This window comes from Rhinolophus sinicus, linkage group LG05 (assembly GCF_036562045.2).
Source record: "Rhinolophus sinicus isolate RSC01 linkage group LG05, ASM3656204v1, whole genome shotgun sequence".
NCBI classification, from domain to species: domain Eukaryota; kingdom Metazoa; phylum Chordata; class Mammalia; order Chiroptera; family Rhinolophidae; genus Rhinolophus; species Rhinolophus sinicus.
The window spans coordinates 93,908,946-93,933,605 of NC_133755.1; the positions used below are offsets into that span (position 1 = coordinate 93,908,946).

Genomic DNA, 24,660 nt, shown 5'->3' on the forward strand with positions numbered 1-24,660 from the left:
GAAATTAAGCCAGTTAATAACCTTAAAATGGCCTCGAAATGTTCAAGTGAAAGGAAGAATTGTACATCTTTCTCTTTAAATAAAAAGCTAGAAATGATTAAGCTTTGTAGGGAATACATGTTGAAAGCTGAGATAGGCTGAAAGCTACAGCTTGTGCCAGTTAGCCAAGCTGTAAATACAAAGGAGAAGTTCTTGATGGAAAGTAAAAGTGTGCTACTCCAGTGAACATATAAGTGATACGAAAGTGAAACAGCGTTATTGCTGATGTGGAGGAAATTTTAGTGGTCTCGATAGAAGATCAAACCAGCCACAACATTCCTTTAAGCCAAGGCCCAATCCAGAGCAAGTCCCTAACGGTCTTCAATTCTGTGAAGGCTGAGAGAGGTGAGGAAGCTGCAGAAGAAATGCCTAAAGCTAGCAGAGGTTGGTTCCTGAGCTTTAAGGAAAGTAGCGTCTCTGTCACATAAAAGTGCAGGTGAAGCAGCAGGTGTTGATGGAGAAGCGTCAGCAAGTCATCTAGAAGAACTGGCTACGATAATTCATGAAGGTCGGGTATATAAACGACAGATTTTCCATGTAGATGAAGCAGCCTTATATTGGAAGAAGGTGCCATCTAGGGCTTTCATAGCTAGAGAGAAGTAAGTGCTTGGCTTCAAAGCTTCAAAGGACAGGCTGACTCTCTTGTTAGGGGCTAATGCAGCTGGTGACTTTAAGTTGAACTCAGTGCTGTTTTACTACTATGAAAATTTTAGGGCCCTTAAGAATTATGCTAAATCTACTCTGCCTGTGCTTTATAAATGGAACAGCAAAGTCTGAATGACAGCACATCTGTTTACAGGATGATTTACTGAATATTTTCAGCCCATTGTTTAGACCTACTGCCCAGAAAAGAAGGATTCCTTTCCAACTACAGCGGCTCATGACTTGGTCGCACAAGACCTCTGATGGAGATGTACAAACAAGAGTAATCTTGTTTTCATACCTACCAACACAACAGTCTTCCTTTGGCCTTGGATCAAGGAGTAATTTTGACATTCAAGTCTTATTATTTAAGAAATACATATTGTAAGGCCATAGCTGCCATGGGTAGTGATTCTTCTGATGGAACTGGGCAAAGTAAATTGAAAACCTCCTGGAAAGACATCACCATTCTAGATGTCATTAAGAACATTTGTGATTCATGGGAAGAGGTCAAAACACCAACATTAACAGGAGTTTGGAAAAAGTTGATTCCAAACCTCATGGATGACTGAGAGAGGTTGAAGACTTCAGTGGAGGAAGTAACTGCAGATGTGGTGGAAATAGCAAGGGAACTAGAATTAGAAGTGGAGCCTGAATGTGACTGAATTGCTGCAGTCTCGTGATACAACTAACGGGTGAGGTGTTGCTTCTTATGGATGAGCAAAGAGTGGTTTCTTGAGATGGAACCTACCTCTGGTGAAGATGCTGTGAAGGTTGTTGAAACGACAAAAGGATTTAGACTATTATATAAACTTTGTTGATAAAGCAGGGGCAGAGTTTGATAGGATTGACTCCAATTTTTAAAGAAGTTCTGTGGGAAAAATGCTGTCAAACAGCATCGTTTGGTTCAGAGAAATCATTTGTGAAAGGAAGAGTCAATTAATGTGGCAGACTTCATTGTTGTCTTATTATAAGAAATTGCCACAGTCAGCAGCCACCAGATCAGTCAGCAGCCATCAACAGCGAGGCCCGACCCTCCACCAGAAAAATGATTACAGCTCACTGAAGGCTCAGGTGCTGTGTAAAAGTTTTCTAATAAATTTTTTTTTGATGAAGGTATCTGTATTGTTTTTTTAAAACATAATGCAAATTGCATACTTAATAGGCTACAGTACAGTGTAAACATAAATTCACGAGGAAACCAAAAAATTTGTGTGGCTCACTTTATTATAATATTGTCTTTATTGTGATGGTCTTGGACCTGAATCGACAGTGTTTCCAAGGTATGCCTGTACGTCTCCTGAGGATACAAATTTGTTGTACACGTTTAAATTTTTTAAAAATTTTGAAATAAGTTATAGAAATGTTAGAAGTCCAGTACAAAGAATTTTTTTCCTGACTGATGCTTTTCTTCTGAATATTTTAGAGTGTATTTTCTACAAACCAGGACTTTCTTACTTAATCATAAGCGAATTATAAAATTTAAGAAATTAGCATTTGTTTATATGAGTTTGGTGTAAAAGTAGTTGCGGTTTAAAAGGTTAATAATTGTAAAACCTGCAGTTATTTTTGCACCAACATAATACATGTATGAACTCATGGTTTCTTACTTTATTCAGTGGAGTATATTCTGTTACCATCATTATTTATGGTGATGCTCAAATTGTCATGATATGCCCAGGAGGCGCCGTTTTGATAATCAGTTCTCAGTGTCCTTTGGCACCACATCGTCTTTTTTGAGAACTTCTTGCTTTCTGGCACAACACTACATTCCACGCTTATCTTGTACTTTCCCTGCCTTAGCCCTGGAATTGCCTGTCTTCCCAAGGATTCCTGGTTGTTCCTTTTGTAGAATGTGGTATTTATAAGATACAGCGTTAGGTTTGCTCATTGCCATAGGGCTGGTTTCATGCCTTTTCAGTGGACAGAACTGGGGTGTGTGTGTGTGTGTGTGTGTGTGTGTGTGTGTGTGAGTGTGAGAGAGAGAGAGCGCGAATGCGCGAGTGCGCTTTTAGTTTTTTGCCTTAGGAGAAAAATGCCTGCCTACTTGTACTTAGCATGATTGTTGTAGAGCTATTGTGGTTGATAATGGGTGTCAGCTCTTCCATATGGAGATGAATTCCTCCATATTCAGTTTTACATTTCCCATGAGCCCTCCTTTCCTGAATTTCTGGGGTCCTGCAGAATAGTTTGGTATCTTAGTTATAGTTCTTTAAGTTCCTCTTCCTGTCTATATTAGTTATGGACTCATTCTCATAAATTTAAAAAAAAAAAAAAAATTCTCTGTGGCTCCCTTCTCAGGTTGGCTTGTTTTCAGCTGCAGATAGAAATACTGCCTAAAATATACTTGAAAATTAAGGAAAAACTACTTCTATAACAAGAAATCTAAAAGTACTGGGTTTTAATTCTGGGGTTAGTTAATTTAGTAAAGATCCAGGTCATATTCATCTTTGTTGACTTCCATCCTAGTAATTATATCTGCTGTTTTTCCTGTCTCAAATAGTTGTAGCAGTTTGGGGCATTACATTCTCACTGAAGAATATCCAGAATCTGCAAGAGGACATTCCTTCCTTGTGACTTGTATTTAAGGTCAAATATTAATAAAACCTTTCCAGAACCCTTGTTCACATCTTATTGGTCAGAATCCATCATCCATCACATGACTATTGGAAAACCTGTGTGAGAGAGAGAGGGAACGGGGAGGGAGGGAGGGAGAGACGAACGGAGGGAAGGAGTGTGTGTTTGTGTTTGTGTTTGTGTGTGTGTGTGTATGGAATTATTATCGTGTTTTCCCGAAAATAAGACCTACCCGGACAATCAGCTCTAATGCGTCTTTTGGAGCAAAAATTAATATAAGATCTGGTATTATATCATATCATATATCATGCATATATCATATTATATATCATATTATATCATACCATACCCGGTCTTATAGTAAAATAAGACCAGGTTTTATATTAACTTTTGTTCCAAAAGACACATTAGAGCTGATTGTCTGGCTAGGTCTTATTTTCGGGGAAACACGGTATACCTTTGCTACTTTGACCAGCAGCATTAGGTATCCTACTCGATCAGAGTCTGCATTTAAACAAGATTCCCCAAGTTAGCACGATGACTTCTACAAGTAAATAAAATGACTTGATTATACGTTAGTATTTGAAAAGTACTGGTTTACATTAGTCAAGAATTAACCCCCTGGGACCGAGAGAAGCCCCACTTGGAAAGGTATATGGTCTCAACATACCTGAACAAATCAGGGTTCAGTGAGAAAGGAAGAAGAAGTGGGGAGTCAGTGTGGGAATGGCTGATTTGGCAACCGACAGTGTCAGTCTATATTCCCATTCCTTTTTGTTGTTGTTGTTGTAGTTTTCGCCTGTGCGTGCTCTTATTTTTGTAGTAGGAGGAAAGATGAATGGAGGTATGGCTTGTCTGACATCTGAATAAGAGATCTGTTATTGCTTTTCTTTCATTGAGCCCTATAGAATATTAATGGCATGCATATATCATATCCTGTAATCGAAAACCCTATACTTAAAGGAGGTGAAATAGATCTTTATTAACCTTCATTTTAGGATGTATTCACTTTCTATTGTTTTGTTACCATATTGTCACAAACTTAGCTGTTTAAAACAATATGCACTTATTATCTCACTGATTTTGTGGTTCAGCAGTCAGTCTGGCGTGGCTTACTGGGTCCTCTGCAAGGCTGCTATCAGAGTGCTGACTAGGGCTGGGTTTTCAACTGGGGAAGGATGTGCTTCGAAGCTCACATGGTTGTTGGCATCGTTCAGTTCCCTGTGGGCTCCTGGACTGTGGGCCTCAATGTTTGGCTTGTGTCAGCTCTAGACCTCCCTTAGTTGGCAAGCGGTCCTCTTCATAGGCCAGCTCACCACATAGCATCTTCAAAGCCAGTAAACGAGTTTCCTAGCAAGATGGACAATCACAGTCTTATGTTGTCACATAGAATCCATTGTGTTTGTCATATTCTGTTGGTTAGAAGTCAGTTACAAGTCATGTCCACGATCAGAGAGGGAATTACACGAGGACATGGATGTCAAGAGATGGGGGCAGATCATGGGATTAATTTTTAGAGTTTGTCACAAAGGGTATACATCTTACTATAAGAATAACGGATGACATGAATTATACATTGTGTTAGGCTTCTACTTAAAACGTGTGCTGTGCTTTTTATAGTAAGGTAATCAAGAAATTTGCTGATGTAGGCAAATATTTAAAATCATTGAGGTAAACCTTGATGATATCTTTGTAATATGGTTGCTAAACAGATTCCTTAGTTTCAAGTTTAGCAATATGGTTAATAGTGTTTCATGAATTTTAGACATTCAGGTTTTTTTCCCCTTCGTTTTTTAGTTGACTATATTGTGGAGTATGATTATGACGCTGTACACGACGATGAATTAACTATTCGAGTTGGGGAAGTCATCAGGAATGTGAAAAAACTACAGGAGGAAGGATGGCTAGAAGGAGAATTAAATGGGAGAAGAGGAATGTTTCCTGATAATTTTGTTAAGGTAAGTATTCTCAGTTAAATTTCTAGCTGTTGCTTTATGAGATTTAATTTTTAACATTAAGAAATGTGTGTGTGTGTGAGTGTATATATTTAAAACTAAAATGTTTTAGATAAATTTTTGTTCTGCAGAATTTTAAAAACCAGAGGTCCAAGTACCTCTATAATGGATATCATTGTTGCTTGGTGTCCTGGTGGATAATAACACTCTGTTTGTGGTCTATGTATGTATGTATGTACCTGTTTACCTATCTTTTTAAATAAATAGTGGTTTACAAAGTTGTTTTACTGTGTACATTCTTCCTTGAGCTATAAAAGAAGTCTTGTGAAATAAGTAGGGTAGATGATAGGCTCATTTTAATGATGGTGACATATAGACTAGGAGGTTAAATGGTTTACTCAGTGTTAGATAGGTAAGAAGACGTAGCATCTGAACTGTAACTGAGGATTGCTGCCTGTTTACTCAAGTCTTATTGTATCTTGTCACTTCAGCATTGCAGCAGTTAATCTATCAAAGTAACAGTTAACTCTTCAACTACCACCAAACATTCTTTTTTTAGTAAATATTCTAGTCATTTCTGTCAGAAAACAATCAAGATTTTTAAATCTGTTGTGGACTGATAAAGTAATAGTGTAGAGAAGGAAAAAAAGTAAAGAATATCTGTATATTTATACTTCATTTATAATTGTCTTGTTTTCTGTATTAGTTTTCTTATCTATCCAACCATATTGCTCATTAGATGCTGAGTTCTTCTGGGAAGGCTAGAGTGTGTGTCTCATTTCTTTATTTAACTTGCACAGTTGTTGTTAGAATGCCCACACAATGTGGTTATTTAGTAAATATTTGTTCCCTGAATAAATTTGTGTTTTTTTAGTTGTAGTTTTACCTCTAAGTATGAGCACATGCTTTATTCTATTAATTGATTTTAGAGAAGGTAAATTCACTATGCTTTACCTAACTACATTTTGTTTCCTGAAACAACTGAGAAAGCTGTAGTTGGGAATTGAATTTATGGGAGAAGGTTACTTTTATTTTCGTTTTTTGTTTTATAAGTTGACTTCTTTTTTATACCTAAAAGGGAGTGTACTGCAGATACCATGGAAATTGGAGTAGAATAACTAGATTTAAACAGTCAAGTTCCAGCTTTGCCCTTTGCTGGCAGTGTGATTTAGGGAAAATCACATAATTTCTTTCTTTTCTTCTCTTTAAAATGTTATATTGATGGTGTGTATATAGTAAGCCATGACACTGGCTTCTCATCTTTTCTTTTTTAATGGAAAGTGGCTCTTCAGAGAAAATACAGTTGGCCATTAAACAACAAGGAGGGGTAGAGGTGCTGACCCCCGCCCCCCAGAAGTTGAAATCCAAGTATAACCTGATTTCCCAAAAACTAAACTACTAAATAGTCTACTGTTGACTGGAAGCTTTACTGATGGCATAAATAGTTGATTAAAACATTTTATATGTTAATGTATTATATACCGTATTCTTAAAACAAAGTAAGCCAGAGGAAAAATGTTAACGAAAATCATAAGGAAGAGAAAATACATTTACAATATTTATTGAAAAAAAATTGGAAGTGGACCTTCATAGTTCATATGCGTGTTGTTTAAGGGTTAGCTGTTTTATATTGAAATAATAGAACACTGGTTAAAAAAAAATAAGTTAAAAAGTTGAAAAATTTTTATGTAGTTCTAATTGTGTGCTGGTGTATAGTTCCAGTAGTGGAGATAGGACCTATCATGGGACGCCATTTTGAAACATATTTTACTTTCCTGTTTCAGTACAGCTAGGACTAGAACTTGAGTTGAATGAATTGCCTGGTAACAGGGGATCCAGTTTGAGTATGCTACGTATTAGAGGGAAGATCAATCTGGGAATAAAAATTAACCTGGGTATCGGATTAGAGTTGGAAACATCAGTATGAACTCATGTTTAGCTTAAAATATATACAGATACTTACAGAAATAATTGTATATATGTGTGTTTATACTTGGGTTAGTACGTACATATATTTGTCAGCTCTTTCTACTGAGAGAGCCTAGTGACACGCCAGTAGACACCCAGTGCCCAGATCTTGGTTTCTAAATATCATTCCGCGATAAAAGGAAGCAGGAGTCCTTAGAGAAATGGCAGATTTCGGGGCTGGTGCAGGGAAAATACAGGATGACTCTAGAGCAGCGTCTAGTAGTGTCGGCACGTAAGGAAGTGCTCAGAAAACCAAAACTCATGGGCCCAAGTCAAAGCAACATAGGAGCCAACCTGAAAGAGCTTCCAGTGTTCAGAGCTGGGACAATTTGAGCAACAAAATAACCTAGTCTTTGATTATTACCCAAAGCAGAACATAAATATACATGAATCCATGTTAATATAAATAAATGGTTGAGTAAATAAATAAAGAGGGGAGAAGGGATAAATTTTACAGAATTATTCCAAAAATTTGTAGATACTTCTCTCCACCTTCTACCCCCTTCAACCTGGACTAAAGAATAGATGGAATAAAAAAATACTATTAGGTTGGTGCAAAAGTAATTGTGGTTTTTGCAGTTATTTTTAACCTTTTAAACCGCAGTTGCTTTTGGCACCAACCTAACAGTACCTTCATGATGGAGTAAGCTGGCAAATACTACCTGAACCAAATGAGAAAGGCATAATCAGGTATAAATTATGGTGATGACATGTATCCTCTTCACCTCTGTGCTGTTTATTCTTTCCTAAAACCCGTAATCGCAATCTCAGCTGGAGAAAAAAGATCAGACAAACCTAAATCGAGGAACATTCTACAAAATATCTGACCAGTACTCTTAAAAAATTTCCCGGGTCTCAAACACTAGCAAAGACTAAGAAACTGATATTGACCAGAAGAGACTAAGGAGACGTGAGGACCAAATGCATTACAGTGTCATGGATCGGATTCTGGAACAGAGAAAGGATATTAGTAGCATAAAGTCAATAGTGTAGTTAATAATAGTTGGCTTTCACACTTCAGATGTGTATGTGAAGATTCAAGGGGAAGTTGTCATTTATAATTCACTGTCCACTTGAAAGCGTTTTATCGGGACAGTAAGGTACATTTGTTATTTTGTAAATGTGATACTATGGAGTGAATGGTAGAACTAGGCTTCCTGTAAAAAACTTCCTTACTGTTTCAGATAGCTGCACTGAAGAGCAGTGATAATCAAATTGGGCTGGAAGGTGGATAGAAAGGTCAAAACATTTTTGTAGCCTATTATGAAAAACTTTATAGACACTGTAAATTTGTTTTGTGGCAGACTTGTCCATATTAGTATCCGTTTGAAATGTTAGTTCATTGTTACATGATTTAAAGGATATTTTACAAAGACTATAGATACATGAACTTAATATACAGAATATCATCGTTTTTGTCATTTTTGCTTCAGTGTCACTTTATAATAAAGAGAACATTACAGATGAAATTGATTTCTTTGTTACCCCGTTGTCTCCCTCTCCCCAACAGTCTGGATTCGGAAGATGTATGTATCCTTCTAATACAGTTTTGTACATCTTTACCTGTGCACAAAAGTAGTGTTTTGTGTGATTTAGACATTTATGTAACTATTATGTCACTTTTATAATTAGCATGAGATGTCAGCGTGGATACATAATATACTCACTTGGTCTACAACATGTTTTATAAAACTAGTTAGCTCATAAGTGATTGGTAAAAGTACAGGAATGATGTCGGATCAACCGTAAAGTTGTGTTTATTTTCTAGGTAAAGGAAATGCGATAAAGAGTATAGAATTATAATTTCAGCAAGAAAGAGATAAGCTCTCAGCTTGTTTGCTTGCATAGACGAGTTCTTTTAGCTTTTAAAAAAAAACTTTGTTTTTTTAAATTGGTCACCTGTACCTGTGTATTTTCCTCAAAGTTACACAGTCTTAGCATTGTAGGGTTCTTAACTTCTGATGCATACCTCCATTTCGGTCTGCACTGTTTCAGCATCCACACGCCAGCATTTCCACTCTATTATTTTATGCATTTTTAATAGCTCCTGCGGAATCGATCCATCATCATGATTGCTTGGAGTCTTGAATCATGTCTGTATTCTGAGGTTCCAACTATTGTTATTTGTTTGTTTTCATTTTTAGTGCTCAGGTTCCAAAGTTGCATAGGTTTAGAGTGGTCTGCACCAAACCCTACTTTTAACATAATCATTAAGATTTTTAGTGTTCGATTTAGAAGTTTTCACATAAATCAGTGGTATTTTAGGGTGTGTGTGCGTGTGTATGTCCGTGCGTGTGTGTGTGTGTGTGTGTGTGTGTGTGTGTGTTTCTGGAACATCAGATGTTTGGGAATGCACATCTAATGTTATGGTAGAAATTCCTGTAGCACTAAATAATTTTTTAACAGTTGTATACTATTCTATTGTATATGTCTCTACCGCAGTTTTTGAAAAGTTAAGGCTGTTTTCCAGTTTTTAGCTATTAAAAACAATGCTTTAATGAACATCCTTTTGTCGGGTTATTAAACATAGCTGAGAATTTGCTGCATCCTCGGGTATGCACATATTCAGCTGTACTGAATATTGTCAGATTTCTTGCTATATAATTATATGAATTTAAACTCCTGCCAGTAATATAAAAAGTACCTTTCTCACATTCTCGTTAACATTTGATACCATCAGATTTTTGGGTGTGGGGCAGGGTGCCTAATCTTCACCGATCTTCAACAGTATTCCCCATGTTTCAGTGTTTCATTTTCACGATTACTAGTGAAGTTAGTCATCTTTTTTCAGATATTTCTGTCTATTTTTTTCTATTGAGTTCTTGCTCATTTCCTCATTGATTTGTAGTTGTTCTTAATGTATTGTGAATACTAGTCCTTTGTCTTTCTGCTTATGTGTGTTTTATCCATCTAAAGCACTTTTTGTGACTTGTCTAAGTATAACTTGGGAGCAGGAAAAGCTTAAAGATTACTCTTCTGTGTGTTCATTAGTTTTAAAGGTTTGATTTTCAGTGTAACTCTTATCAGTCTCGCTTTTTTGTATATGTGTGATTTGGGCACTACTTGAATTTTTTCCACATGAAAAGTTATCAAATAGTCTACTCTTTCCTCATTGATTTTGTAATGTTTAAGAATTAAGTCAAAATTCAGAAGTGTGCTAGTTTATCATCTTTCTACATTGTCAACCTCATTGTTTTGGACGAACGTAGAGAGTCAAGTTTGATTTATGTGTTGGTGTAAACTTTGAGATTCAATATCAGTGTCTTTGTTGATATTTGGCACTCTGCCATTGGAGTTGCTGCTTTGTAATTGAGGAATGAAACACTCCAGTGAACAAATGTTTAATAATTGACTATGAAGTTTTTGGGATGTGGTAAGGAGAGTATTTTCCACATCTTACTTTATTCGGGGAGACCACAGCATGTAAACAGAAGGATAAATTGTAATGCCTTAAATGGCTGAATGTCACATGTGTGGTAAAGATGATGGGAGTTCAAGGATTTTGGATAAAATATTTTTCAGAAAAGATGTTAAAAGTAACACTTGAATTGGTCCTTAAAATATAGAATGTTAGGTGAATACTCATGCAGTCTGTGTCGGGTAAAAGCAAATGGTGTTTTGTGGTAAAAATAATTAGAATACTTGGGCTGAATGAAAGTTTTCATATGGGGGAATAATGGGATTTAAGGCCAAAAGTGTGGATTAAAGCCAATGGTACAGTGCATTTTGAATGTTATTTAAGATATTAAAACAAAGACAACAGGGACACCAAGACTTTTTGGTGACAGGAGAGATAAGATAGGATACTTGAATAGATGAACCTGAGTGAGAAGGAAAGGTTTTAAAGAGGAGAGAGTTGAGGTTATAAAGTATAATAATGGAGATCAGATTGTTGCAGTAGGAAGGGAAGTGAGGAGATAGATAATAGGCTAATGATGCCTTTTCTGTTAATACTTTGCATGTTCACATTACATTTTCTCACTTAATCCTGACAGTTTTGAAAGTTAGGGAATGTGTCATTCTTGCCTAAAGTCATACTGGGAATAGTGGGCAAGGACATGGTAGCAGGTAGCTCTGTGATAGGCACGTGTCAGGCTGTTTCTAGGTGAGAAATGTGTAGCATGTGCTGGTTAATGGAAAAATGTGATCATTTTATAACATTCTGTGCTTTTGAGAATCTAAGAACAAAGGGATAGGAATCTTAGCCATTGAAATTCCCCAGTAGCATGAGCATTGTTGAAAGTTGTTAGAATTAAAAAATTAAGAGTTCTTTTGGTAACTTTAGAATTGACCCTGGGAAAAGGAAAATCAAAATTGCTTTCTCAAATTGCAATTTTATGGAAACAAACTTTTTTTCCTTTCAAGAGACTTTAGAAAGAGATTTTAGAAAAAGGCATTTGGCATAAGGGCATTTCTAGCACTAAAGATGGAATGGAAATATATGAAAAATGCAAAAATAATAAGATACTTAGAAAACAAAGAAGGGCTGGCATTGCTTATGTAAAATTATCTGTCAGTAACTTTATAAAGTAGAATCAGTTTCTTTTGTGTTCTTCTGCCTCCATCCCTAGAAATCCTGCTGAAAACAAGGTTCTATTATACAAATTAAGGAAATGAGAAGACTAAGTGTATCTATCCATCATAGTAGGATAGCTTACAGTATAGGACCAACATCCATTTCTCAGTGGGGGCATAACACAAGGGTCTACTTTCATGCAGAATTTATTGCAGTCCAGCCAGTGAGCTGTGTTAAATGTAATTAAAATAAGAATGGTTTTCTCCATTGCAAATAAGATTAATAGCAATTTTAGCACCAATATGGGATACTTCCTCAGTAAGCTCTCTCTGAAGCATGTAGTTTTCATCAACCACATGTATTTTCTTGCAGCAGTTATAGCAGGGTTTTCAGTTTTATTTAGATAATAGTTCTCTTCAGTATCTGTATGAGAAATTAAATTCTCCAGGCATTCGCTATTGAACTGTTTTTTTAATAAGATCTGTAGCATACTGTGGTATATATTCTGCCCTATTCCTTGCCTCTAAATTGTTTTATTCATTTTTGATTGTCATCCGTTCACTGTTCAAATATTTACTGAGGCTCTATGTGCTAAGACTTTTTATAGCTGCTAGGAACACAGTGGTGAATAACAGACAAGTTTCCTCCTCTTTGTCAGCATATATTCTAATGGTGGGGGGAAAACGGACATGTGAAAAAAATAAATCAGTAAGATGATATTTTGATAGTCATGAGTGCTTTTAAAGAAGAAAGTGAGTGGGAGGGTGGGAAATGGCATTGATGTTTTAAATTGGGTGTTCTGGGATAGCATCTGTAAGGTTAATAAATCACAGACGGGTGCAGAGGAGAAAAGGAATACATTCCCTTTGAGCAGGACACCTGAAATGAGAGGAAGGTAAACTAGTGTGATGGTTGTGTTTGCCAGCTACCATCCTCGAGCTACTTCAAGAGGACAGTACGCTGTGCAAGGAGCAGGGCCTTTTGAGTCAGGGCGCGTAGACCTCTGTTTGACTCCTTATCCCCCCCCCCTTACCCACACTGTACCTACTGTGTGTTCTTCCTGAGGATGCTTCACTGTAGAGCATAGGTTGCTTCCTGTGTAAAAATGGGGAGTCCCACCTGTTTGGGTTGTTCGTAGGAATTAGATTATGCGTGTAGATGCCTTATTTCACCCCGTTTTCTTGCACAGGAATTGCCTATCCGTTTTGGAAAGGGAAAACTGGAGAAGAAAATCAGCTAAATTGTTAAATTTGTCACTAAATATAAAGGTTTTTTTTTTTTTCCAGTATCTGTAATATCCCAGGTACTGTTAATAAAATAGGTAAATAAGCTAGAGCTTTTCTAGTTGCCCCTTTCAAAAAAGTAGTTTTTGAGGAAGGAGAAAAATAAAGAGGAAAGTGATTAAAATGAGAACATATGGGCTAAGCAGTTAGTCTGATTAGCCTGTTCCCTAAACCAAATCTGTAGTCTTGGTGGGTAGTAGTGGGGGAACAGATCAAGTCTGTTTAAAAGTGGGCTGACGGGATAAGAAACTGGACAATGAAAAAGCTTTCAGTGTTAGGGTTTGTGTAAGTTCTAGTTCCTATTGCTAATTGTGACAGGTCTTTTCTGTGGATCTAAAGGCTTATAAAAAAGTGACCTGGTGGAAGTGATCTTTTTTTGTTGTGGTTGATGCCTTTGGAATAGAAAAGGCAGTTCTTTGAAGATGAGGGGCTAATGTAAAGTGCCTTTGGAAGTTTGCTTCAGTTACTAAGAAAGGAGAGAAAGCAGATATCCGGAAAGACTCATTATTAAAAGCTGAGGATTTGTGTTCAAATTCTGGTAGAAGTATTGGTGAAAAAATATATATATATAAATCAGAATATTGGTTGAGGACCTTGTTTCTAAATCTGAATGTTATTTAACTAAAGAAGGAACCTGTGCTGAAAAAAAGAAAACTGAGTTACCTCCAAATCCAGCTCCTTGCTTGGTTGCCGTTGACTTGGAGGGGGCAGAGCTCCTTGTTACTGCTGGGTGGGAGTTCAGGCTCCCATAGGCCCCACCCCCATACCCTCCTTGCTGGCTGGAGGGGCATCGGGTTGCCTTGTGGCCTGCCTGTGGCCTGCGCTCACAGTAGGGGGAGAGGGCGCTCTTTGCCATCTGGTGGGGAGGAGAGTCCTGGCTCTCCATTTGGCCTTTGCTGGCACCGTCCTGGCTGGGGTTATGGGGTAGTGGTGGTAGTTGGGGTGCCTCGTTACAGCCTGCTGAGGGTGGAAATCTGGGCTCCCTACCTGGCTTTTACTGGCACAGGTGAGGGAGGGGCGATAGTTGTTGTTTTTCCCTGTGGTATTTCACTGCAGTAGCAAGATTATTGTCTGAGAACTTTCTGTCTTGCTAGTCTACTTACTCTTTTGTTGGTCCTTCACTAGAGAGAGCAGGCTTTTCCTGGAGCTTTTTTGCCTCTGCCCATGGCATTTCCAGGTTTTCAGCTTTTTGAGAACTCAGTCTGGAATATATGAGGCAAAAAGAAAACCCAGTGAACTCATTAACGAGGTTCAGAGGAACCTGGTCTCTTTGGCTTGTGCTACCTTCTTTTCTCTACTTTTCAGAATATTTTTACCTATTTATTTAGAATATAATGTCCAGAGTTTTTAACTGTACTTAGTGGGAGGATTAGGGAAAAGTACATCTTTCCTTAAGGGGAAATCTAGGTGGTGATGCCTTTTAATAGAGATTGTAATGCACATCCTTACTAGGCTAAAAACTCACTATATAGAAGAGTTTCTCCCTTTGGAAGTGGTGTAGGAATAGCGGTGTTTTCTTAAGCTATTGTTAAAAAGCCAGTGTTCAGAAAAATATAATACTAGTTATCTTTAACAGAAGAATAGATTAGCATTCAGTAAAAGGTAATAAGCATAGTTGATACCCTTATTTTCTTTTATGACTTGCTTGTGAATATTAAGATAACACATGACAGTAGCTAGCAGTGCACCTGACTAGTTATAGACATTTAATAAATGTCAGTGGACTCTGTTCCTGATGAGTTTCATTACATGGTTGAGTGCATAGTCTGACCACCTGAGTGAGTCACAGGAAGTGGGGGGGGAGACGGGGTAGAGCACTTACTTTCTACTTACTGTAGAAAGCACATTTGGTAGTTGTACAGGTATTGAAGCACAGGGGATTATGGAGAAAACAGAGGAATGTCAGTGAAATAAGATATCAGAAGAGGTTACCGGAAATATAGTATTTAAAGAGTATTAGCAGGACAGTGGTTTTGGATCTTCGAGCCTTGAAGCATTTTTCTTGTGGGCTTTATCCTGGAGGGTGCTACAAGTTATTTATGTGATCTGTTACTATATGATTTTACTTTGCTGACTTTTAAATATAAGTGGATATGTTCACAGAAGATGTCTCAGGTCTTGGTAAGTACATTGTTTCTTATATTTTAACATCTGAAGTGAAATTTTGATCCCTTTTTAAGAGTTCTTAGAGCTTGATAAAGTTTTGTAGACTTTTTGATATAATGGACAAGGAAACAAAAGTTATTCACACAAGTATTTCAGGAAGCTGACAAGTAAATAAAAATCATTTGTGTGTATTTTTCTTTGTTTTGATCTAAATTTCTGGCAGTTTTTTTCTCATTTAGAAAAAAGATTTAAATTATTAAATCTGCTTGTTTAAAAAAACTTTTTTAGTCAGTTTGACAACTTATCTTGTACTTTAAAATGTGTCATTTTATTTCTAGATTCCATAGGTTAAATGGTTAAGTAGACATTAGATCTTCAAATGTATTTAAAATCTTTTTTTAAAGTTACTTTTAAATCATTAAGTAGCAATATGGGGAATAAGATGATCTGATGTACATGACTACTTTGGAAAGGTCTCAGTGATTTTTTTAAAATACAACATTTTTTTTTCTAGAAGAATGCTGATTTAGATTTTAAATCTGTTGGTATTGCACTGTTTCCATAATAATTATTATTATTTGAATGAAATAAATGATAATACGATTTTATGTGACCTTTATTTTTTGAATCCCTTATTTTATGAAGATTGTTAGTTCACTTAGATCACAAAACGCAGTGATGTTTTCAACTATTAGGAGATGTATTGGTGGCTTTAATAGAACAATTTAGGAAGCTAGCTTTATATCAGCAGAAGAAAATTTGGTGTTTGATTTACTTTCATTAATTGGAAACACAAAAGAAAACAACTCTGTAGATACCAGAGTACTAAATGGAAGACAACTTCACTTGCTTATTGGGAATTAAAATAAAACAGCAGATGAAATGTCCAAGTTGTATAATTATTTATGATTCATCATAGTACATTTTATGATCTATACCGTAAAACATTAACTATACTTTACACACTGATTAGGAGCAATTTGTTTTGTGACTTTGGTTATTTTTTATTATATTGTGAATCCTACATAGACTGTATTCACTGAGTTAGAGAAATAGTATACAGATAATGGAAGAAAAGGTGTGTAAGGATTTAGATTTAGTAATGTGTGCTCACACAATTAAGATCTGTCTCTAAATGCCCTAGAACAACTTGACTTAATAGCACTGTTATTTGTGGGCATACCAAATTTTTTATTTAAAAAAAAAATCACTGAAGTAATACATGTTGAAACAAAATTCAAGCAATGTAGAAGTATCTGTTGTGAAAAATACATTTCTTACAACTCTTCCTCAACCTCCTTCGACTTTTAGGAATTTGGTAGCTATTTTATAGACTGTTTTCTATAGAAAATCTTTTAGACTGAATTATTTGTATCCTCATCCCCTTTTATATCCTGTTTTTAACACCATAAATTTAAAGTTGAGACATTATTATATAAATTATGTTAATGTTTACCAGGGACTTAACCTGGAAGACGAAATTTTAATTTTTTCCCCTTAAAGAATTAATGTTATTTCTCCTAAGCCATCTCAAGTTGTAGTAATAATTTAAAGCAGGAAGCTTGAGTGCCAGAACCTGGGCTTCTGGGGTATCTCCCGGTTTTGCTTTTTAGCAGGTCAGCTCTCATTGTCTGCTTGCTATTGTCATGTGTGGCCACCAGAGTCCAGCAACTTGGAGAGAAGGACCCCCACGTAGGGCTGGGTGTCTTTTGAGTCCTAGATACACTAACCTTCCTTCCCTTCAGTTCTTATCCCAAAACCCCTTCATCCTAGGGCTGAAAGCACCAATAACATTTTTTAAATTAATAAAATTAGCGTGAAAAATGTGACCATTATAAATTATTGGGGTATTTTCAGTTCATTTCAATCAGTTTGGAATGTCTGAAAGAATATATTAATAGGTAAGAATTCTTTAGCGTTTTTTCCCACTCTTTCACTTGGCTGTCACTAAACATTCTTGTCATAGGAAAGGGAAAGGAGTAGGATGCCAATATTTGTACATAACTCCCCCCTCCCCTTTTCCTATTTTTCCGTTTTACAAATGGGGGAGGGACAGTTGACATAGGGGGCCCTTTGTCCAAACTCGAGAGGCAGGGGGTGGGGGAGAGAATGGGTTTAGCAACTTTCAAAATAGTCCTCCTATGTTGCATCTTTTGTAGTCTTTTCTTGATGATGTTGATACATTAGCACCCAGAAGTTACATGTTGATTTTATATTAAGGAGATTTTTCCTTGTTGGTCATTTCACTTTGTACTTAAGGTGTGTGTGTGTGTGTGTGTGTGTGTGTGTGTGTGTGCCCAGTTTAATCATAATAAAAAGGAGAATCTGATGACTTACAGGTAGTTCCTTCTGGATCATTCCTTATATACTATCACTCATATTCCACAAAACAAAAACTTTAGGAATGGGGTTAATTGTTAGGTTGGAAATGTAATTTTTAAAATGTGGGTCTAATGTTGACCCAGTCAAAGGTAAAACAGTGGATGTGTACCAAATAAAGATTTAATCTTGTTTCTTTTCCTTATTCTTTAGTAATACCACGTTTCCGTATCTTCTGATTTAAGCTTCTGTAAAGTTGGAGGTTGTAGTCCTATGTATGTAACACTTTTTAGAAATTCCAGATGTAGAATTTTAAAAAATTAAGTATATCCCTTGGATTTTAATTAGCATAAGTAGATCTGTAACTGTTTAGGAACTGGGTGATGAGATAACCTGTTTCTTTCATTTAAGAAGTAGTAAAGAAGCTTGCCCTTTAATCTTGTTTTTATTCTTTGTGACCTTTGATTCTATGCTATAGAAGTTATGGATGTCTATTTTCAGATCATATTCACGCACTGGCCATGACCAGATAACCAAATTGTTTAGATATATTGTAACATGAAGGAATCGTTTGTGAATTTTGTTGCTCCTCTTTTAAGTTATTTGTTTTTGGTTAGTGCAATCATAGTTAAGTATCTTTGATTACCTTAATAGATGAGGAATAACTAGATTCTCTTCAATCTTTTTAGCTCCCTCATTTGCTTATATTTTTCATCTTCCTTTAATTTGCTACTTCCTACCCTTTAAGAAATAGCGCCAGTCAATATAGCACATTCTTATTTGTATAGAAATTACCCACTTTGTATTTTTTCTTGGCCAATTTTGATTGACGTTACTTATGTAGGAGGTTTTACTCATTTGTGGAATGAGATTCAGAGTTTTTCTGAGTTTGCTTTGTGAAGCCATGATACTCTAAGGGAGGACTTATTTTTTTGAACTGGATCTTCTGAAGTCATTTTCAAAGTGAGGAAGTGAAGTTGGTAGAAAATAGATGCTACAGTGTTAATATGTATTTTACTTACTGGCCAATTAGATACAAAGAAATAAAGGGCAGGAGAAGGAAGAAACATTGGAAGCCTTACTAACATTTCATAGGTACTAGCTCAATATATAAAATTGGCTGTGAAGATGATAGCGAAAGTAGTTCTGTGTCCAGGAACCAGAAAAGAGAATAGGTTGGTGAGAGCGAGAGTAAGAGAGATGCAGGTGCAGGTGGTGGTAGATTGTAGCAGGAAGAGTTTCTAGAGGAAGAGGCCAGTGCAAACCTTATTTGTAATTTTGTTGAGAGCCTTGAGGTCACTTGGTACTTGTGATAACATCTTAGCTGGCACTACGGGTTTGTAAGGCCATAAACCCGAGTTTTCCCCATTCAAGGTAGACTGTGTATATATATATATTTTTAAATTTGCTTCTTCCCGTTTATATCTTCGGTCCTCAGAAGATGTATTATATCTAATATTCATGGATGGGATTATGTTTCAGAGAATATTGAAGGTCATTGAAATGTTTCTGTATCTTGCGCAATATGTGGTAAATTAAATTTTTTTTTTAGAAATGAGAAAATTTATTTTAATTAAGATACCATACTTTCTCCCATAGTTAATTTTTATTAAAATATAACAAATATCCAAAGTTATATAGTTAGTGAACAGGATAGGACCAAGATTTGTACCCAGGTCATCTGTCTCCTGAACGTGTACTCTTAATCACAGTTGGTTAAATTGGAGTTACTTTCCTAGAGGAACAAGATTTGAATGTCAAGCCAAGTTCTTGGTCTTTTGTACTAGAATGCAACGATAGCTCTCAGAGATATACTTTTAGTTTTTTAAAACGTAGATAGCTCATGAGAGAATCAGCTCTGGCATGTTGAGCTTGTAACAATTAGTCTTTATATAGATTTTATGTTTTTATTAGTTTGAAAAATACTTTGCACAGTCTGAAAACTGTGAGGTTTTTAGATGTTGAGATGTCATGTATTAATAGCAAATTGAAATATTTTTCCTTGAGTGCATTACCAATAAAAATGAAGCAAGCAGTGTATATTGTAAAATATTTTGTCTTCTATGATTTATAATTTAATAACTTTTTACAATTCTTTACAGTTTTCCCAAAGATTAAAAAGTTTCTTTTCTGATTGAAAATGATATACATTGTTAAAAAACCAAAAAAAAAAGCAAACATTAAACGTGTTTGAACAGTATAAAGAAGTCAATCATCTGAAATCCTGCCAGTTTGAGAGTAACAACTGGTTAATATTGTGGTAGACACAGACACCTGGAGATACAAAATCTTTGTTGCCTTTGTTTGTGAAAAATATTAGTATCTTCTGGTTATTGATTTGCATTTTTTTCATGGTTACTTTTAATGAACAGAAACTGTTGATTTTAATATTAAATATGGTAGGAATCCAGTTTCTTTCCCTATCCTCTAAATACGGAAGATTAGTTTTATAAGCACCATTTATTTTAAAATTCATTTTCCCCCTCACTTTTTTGTCTGTTATAAATCAAGTTTGTCTGTTTATGGGCTTTTTGTTTGCTTCATTTAGTATGTCTGTTTTTATGCCAGTAACACACAGTCTAATTTACAGTGTCACATAGTTTTTCTTTGTATCTTGGTTAAAAAAACAAAACAAAAAACAAACAAAAAAAACCCCTACTTTCTTTTTCCTGAAGTATTTTGGCTGTTCGTGGCCTTTTGTTCTTCTGTACAAATTTAGAACCTGTTTATTCAATTGCTCTCCCAAATCTGTGATATAGTTTTGGAATTGCATTGCATCACTATATCGATTTTCGGGAGAATTGATAGCTTTTGTGATACTGAGTTTTTAAAATCACCCAATATGGCATCACTTTCCTTTTATTTCCTTTATGTCTTCCCATAAAATTTTATACTTTTCATGAAAGTTCGCATGTCTTTTGTTAGACCTATGACTTAGAACAGAGTTTATCAAACTATGGCTCCTGGGCCAAATCTGATGCCCCCTGTTTTTGTAATGTCCATGAGCTGAAAATGCTAGTTAGGAATTTTATAAGTGGTTGGGAAAAAATCAAAAGAACAATATTTAATGACGTGGAAATTAATATAAAACTGAAATTTTATTGTCCATAAATAAAATTTTGTAGGTGCAGTATGTTCATTCAGTTAAGTATATGTCTGCTTTTGCACTACAGGTGGCAGAGTTCATTGTTTCAAGAGTTGGTACAGCCTGAAAATCCTAAAATATTTTACTGTCTGGCCATTTATAGAAGAAGTTTGTCCACCTCTGACTTAGAATTATTGTTGGTTTATGTATCTCAGGGTGTCTTTGTGTGTTGGGGTGCAGGTGGTATGTCAGCCTCCCTTTCTTTACCTGCATCTCCAATTCTGACAAGACAAACTTATGAGTCATTGTTACCAAATGTGTTGCATTCTTTAGATTTGTGTGGGCAGACAAAAAGGTTGAACACTGTTGTTGTCATGTTTTCTATAATAGTCACTACCTGTGTTTTGATATTTTGTATTTGAGAATTTAATAAAGTATAACTTAATTTGCTTAGTTACTGATTTTCTTTTATAGGAAATTAAGAGAGACACAGAATCCAAGGATGACAATTTGCCCATCAAACGGGAAAGGCATGGGAATGTAGCAAGTCTTGTACAACGAATAAGCACCTATGGACTTCCAGCTGGAGGAATTCAGCCACATCCACAAGCTAAAAACATTAAGAAGAGTATGTAAATAACTCATTTCTTATTTAATTAAGTCAAAATGTAGTTGTTCTTAAATTATATTAAGAAAAATTAGCTCAACTTTTGCAGCCGACTGCAGAAGCCTCCTCCTTATTCTCATGTTACTAGTTACTGGCCCATGTAGTCATTCTTCGTGTGGTAGTCAGCACGAGCTACACACAGCTGTCTGTGGGGATTATGAATTACAATACGGGCTTAGTTTTCTTCTTAGTGTTACAGGATCTGCCAAATAGTTAACACTTGGCCTTAAATTCATTTTAATGCTATTTATTTAATGAGATGCTTAAATGTCCATTCATCCTTAAGCACTATAGACACAAGGAATTTTATAGTACATTTCTTTAGTGGTTAGACATCTGAACACATACATTCAGTTTCCCAAGGTGGTTGGCCCAAAAGAGTGCCATTTGGGTATTTGGTACTCTGTAGATATGTGAGGAGAGCAGTTTGGCATAGGGGGAGGGCACCATTCTTGAAATCACACACGAGTTAGAGTCTATCTTATTATCTTAGATCATTCAAACTCTTGGGTTTTATTTTGCTGGTGGAGAGAAGGTGGTAAAATAGACAGGTAATATTGCTGTCCTCAAAGAGTTTATTATTTTGGGAACGACTTATTAAAAAGTATTAAACATTGAACATGTACAAAGAAGTACAAGATATATGGAAGCAGATTGCATTGTAACACAGTAAAACCTGAAGCCCCTTGAGAGACTGAATACTGATTACTGTGTTTACTTTGATGTAATAGGTAGTAAATGAGTGTTGAACCATATTCATCTTAGATCAGGGTCTTTGATGTTGTGGTCTTTAAATCCCTTGTGGTAACTCGTGCTCTACAGTAAAGACATTTTGTTTACATACATTTCACAAATGTAAGGAAAAGGTGTGGATTTTATTGTCTCCTTGTATTTCAACTTGTTAACTTTCTGTGCTACTGTTTGAAGTTTGGAGAAACGTCTACTTTCTTGGTTATGTAAACCCTTTGTTTATTTTCATAAAATAAAACCAGATTTTCATAAAAATGAAACAGATCTCATGACATGGAGACAGACCGATTAAAGGGTTCTACGTCTTCTTTGTTACCCAGTAAATGCAGCATACAAACAATATTCAGATATTACCCATACTGCTTTCAGCCCACTGGCTGAAGGTGGACAGTTTTAGGAGTCTAATTGTCCTGGACTCTGAAATTCTACTTATTTGGAGATGGGGAAATAGATAACAGAGAATATGTCCACATCCTACAGGTCAAGTGGAGCTCTGAATAGAGTTTTTGTGCACAAGGAGAATATTTAGGCCCTTGGAAAGGGCTATTTATAACCTCCGCATATTGGAAAATCCACTTAACACTTTAGCTTCCTTGACCTATAGAGAGACAAGCTTCTTCTTAAGTAAAGCCTAGACCAAAGGCTTCGAGGTTATTAATATTTTACTCTCCTAATAGGAAAGAACACGCTAAATTTTACTTTTACTTTCCTGTCATAATTCCTTTTCTTGTAAGAAACAAAAACTATTATGTAGTTGGTGCCAAGAGGCTTGGGTTTTTTCCTAAGGATCCTCTATAACTTGTTTTTAAGTGTATGTGCTGCAAGGACTAAATTTGTCATTTGTTGCTAGCTAACATTTAAAACAGGATGCAGGTTGTTTTTGCTTTCATGTTGCTTTTCCAGGAAAGGCGAGCCTATGTTTTCTTAACTCTGATTTTTTTTTTTTTTTTGGTTACTGTTAGTTTGCATCGTATCCTTAGTTCACAAAATAGACCAGTTCTTCAAAAGTGGTTCATTGTAATGTTAAATAGTAATGGACACTACTAACCAATACTGTTAATAAAATGTACTTTAAAATACATTAAAACCATTATAAAGGTTGATAATGATAAACACTGCAGAGTGAATATTTAAATCTCTGCGTGCCAAGACAAGTGAATCTGTGTATGTTGAATTTTGTCTAAGCAACTAAAAAGGACAAGTTCAAATAGATAATATGATGTTAAATACCTGGAAACTCTACTTGTTAGCTATCTGTCTCTAGCCTCCAAAGCCAAAAAAGTGTTGGCTTTTTTGTGAAATCTAGTCATGGAGCCATTGCAATTTTTGCTATTGAATATTAAGTTAGCATGATAACTTCTTTGGTAAAACAAACTTGTATTTTCTAGAGCAAACACAGAATAATGTCAGTTACGCAGGACAAAGTTGATTATTACAAGTTTGTAAAGTTATAGAAGAGAACAAATTTACATTTCTCATAGCAAAAACAAGTACAAGTCTCCTGTTTCTGCTAAGACCCTTGTAAAATCAGGCACAAAGATAATGGCGTAGCGTACTTTACTTAGAGTCAAGAATTGACATCTTTTACCATCACAACTCTATATAAACAGTCAGTGTGGAATATAAGTAGATATTTAACTTTATATTTGAAAAAAATGGATGGCAGATGTGAATCTACTTTTGACATGTGTGAGGAAAGACATCAGTGTTTGTAACTTTGTATTATTAGTGGAAACTAATGCTACAAAAGTGATTTTTCATCTAGTAAATAATTATTTTGAATGTAAAATATTCATTGAAGTTGATGCTGATAGATCACTAGTAGGTGTACCCAAAGAAATGATATCGCTAAATGGAAAATTAGTTGACTAGGACGCCAGTCAACAGTGTATCATTCCTAGCAAACAGTTGGTAGCAAGTAGTGTGCCCCTTGATTGAGTTAGCACTGAACAAAATAATGAAAATTCTAAACAGCACCAAAACATGGTCACTGACAATACATCTTTACAGCTCTCATTTAAAAAAAAAAGCGCATTAGTTCAGGCTGTGCTCTTTGACATTAAGCTCTTCTGACTCATACGAGGAAAAAGATTTAGTCAAAGGACTTTTCCCCAGTACAGCCTCTCGAATAAGGTAGGGCGTTCTAACTTTCTATTTTGTTTTGAAAATTTCAAAATCTTACAGAAAAGTTGAAAGAATATTTGTGCAGTGAACATGGTATATACCCTGCACCTAAGTTTGCTGTTAACATTTTGTCACATTGGCTATCCCTATATACATATACAAATACATTTTTTTTCCCCCAACTGAATCAGTTGAAAGTACGTTGTAGGCAGGATACTGCATTTCTACTCATATGCGGTTTTTCTTCACGATAGTGATAATGATGATGTTTTCTAATATTTTGATTGCCTTAACCAAATGGTATGTCTCAGCAATATGGCTGGCATCTTGAGCAGCCTGAATCTTTCATTTAATAGCCTAAGTATTATGATTTTTTTATTGCTGAGGGTAAGAAATAATAAAGAAGATGCAGCCATATAGCAAATGGCTCAATCACTGTATTTGTTAATGTTTGATGATTTTCTTTGTTTACTAGAGGAGGAAATGGATAAAAAAAGTTTTTGATATCAGAAACATTTAAATGCTGCAATAAAACCTTGAAGTTATACTTTCCGGAACCAAAATCCATTTGTTGCTATCTCTGAAAATTCAGCAGTCAATTTCCCATTTCTGAGTGTGGTATGCTCTTC

At 35.7% G+C, this 24,660-nt stretch overlaps 1 protein-coding gene across 2 annotated transcripts in view; it reads left to right on the plus strand.

Annotated features, from left to right (window-relative positions):
* Positions 1 to 24,660, plus strand: part of CD2AP (CD2 associated protein) — a 110,889-nt gene that overhangs the window by 18,639 nt on the left and 67,590 nt on the right. The window contains exons 2-3 of one of the 2 annotated variants that reach the window (XM_074333049.1): positions 5,056 to 5,216; positions 20,965 to 21,118. In XM_074333049.1, the coding sequence (XP_074189150.1) occupies positions 5,056 to 5,216; positions 20,965 to 21,118 (315 nt within the window). Of the gene's footprint in view, positions 1 to 5,055; positions 5,217 to 14,949; positions 15,102 to 20,964; positions 21,119 to 24,660 lie in introns of those variants that run through there. The other variant, XM_074333050.1, reaches the window with a different exon arrangement.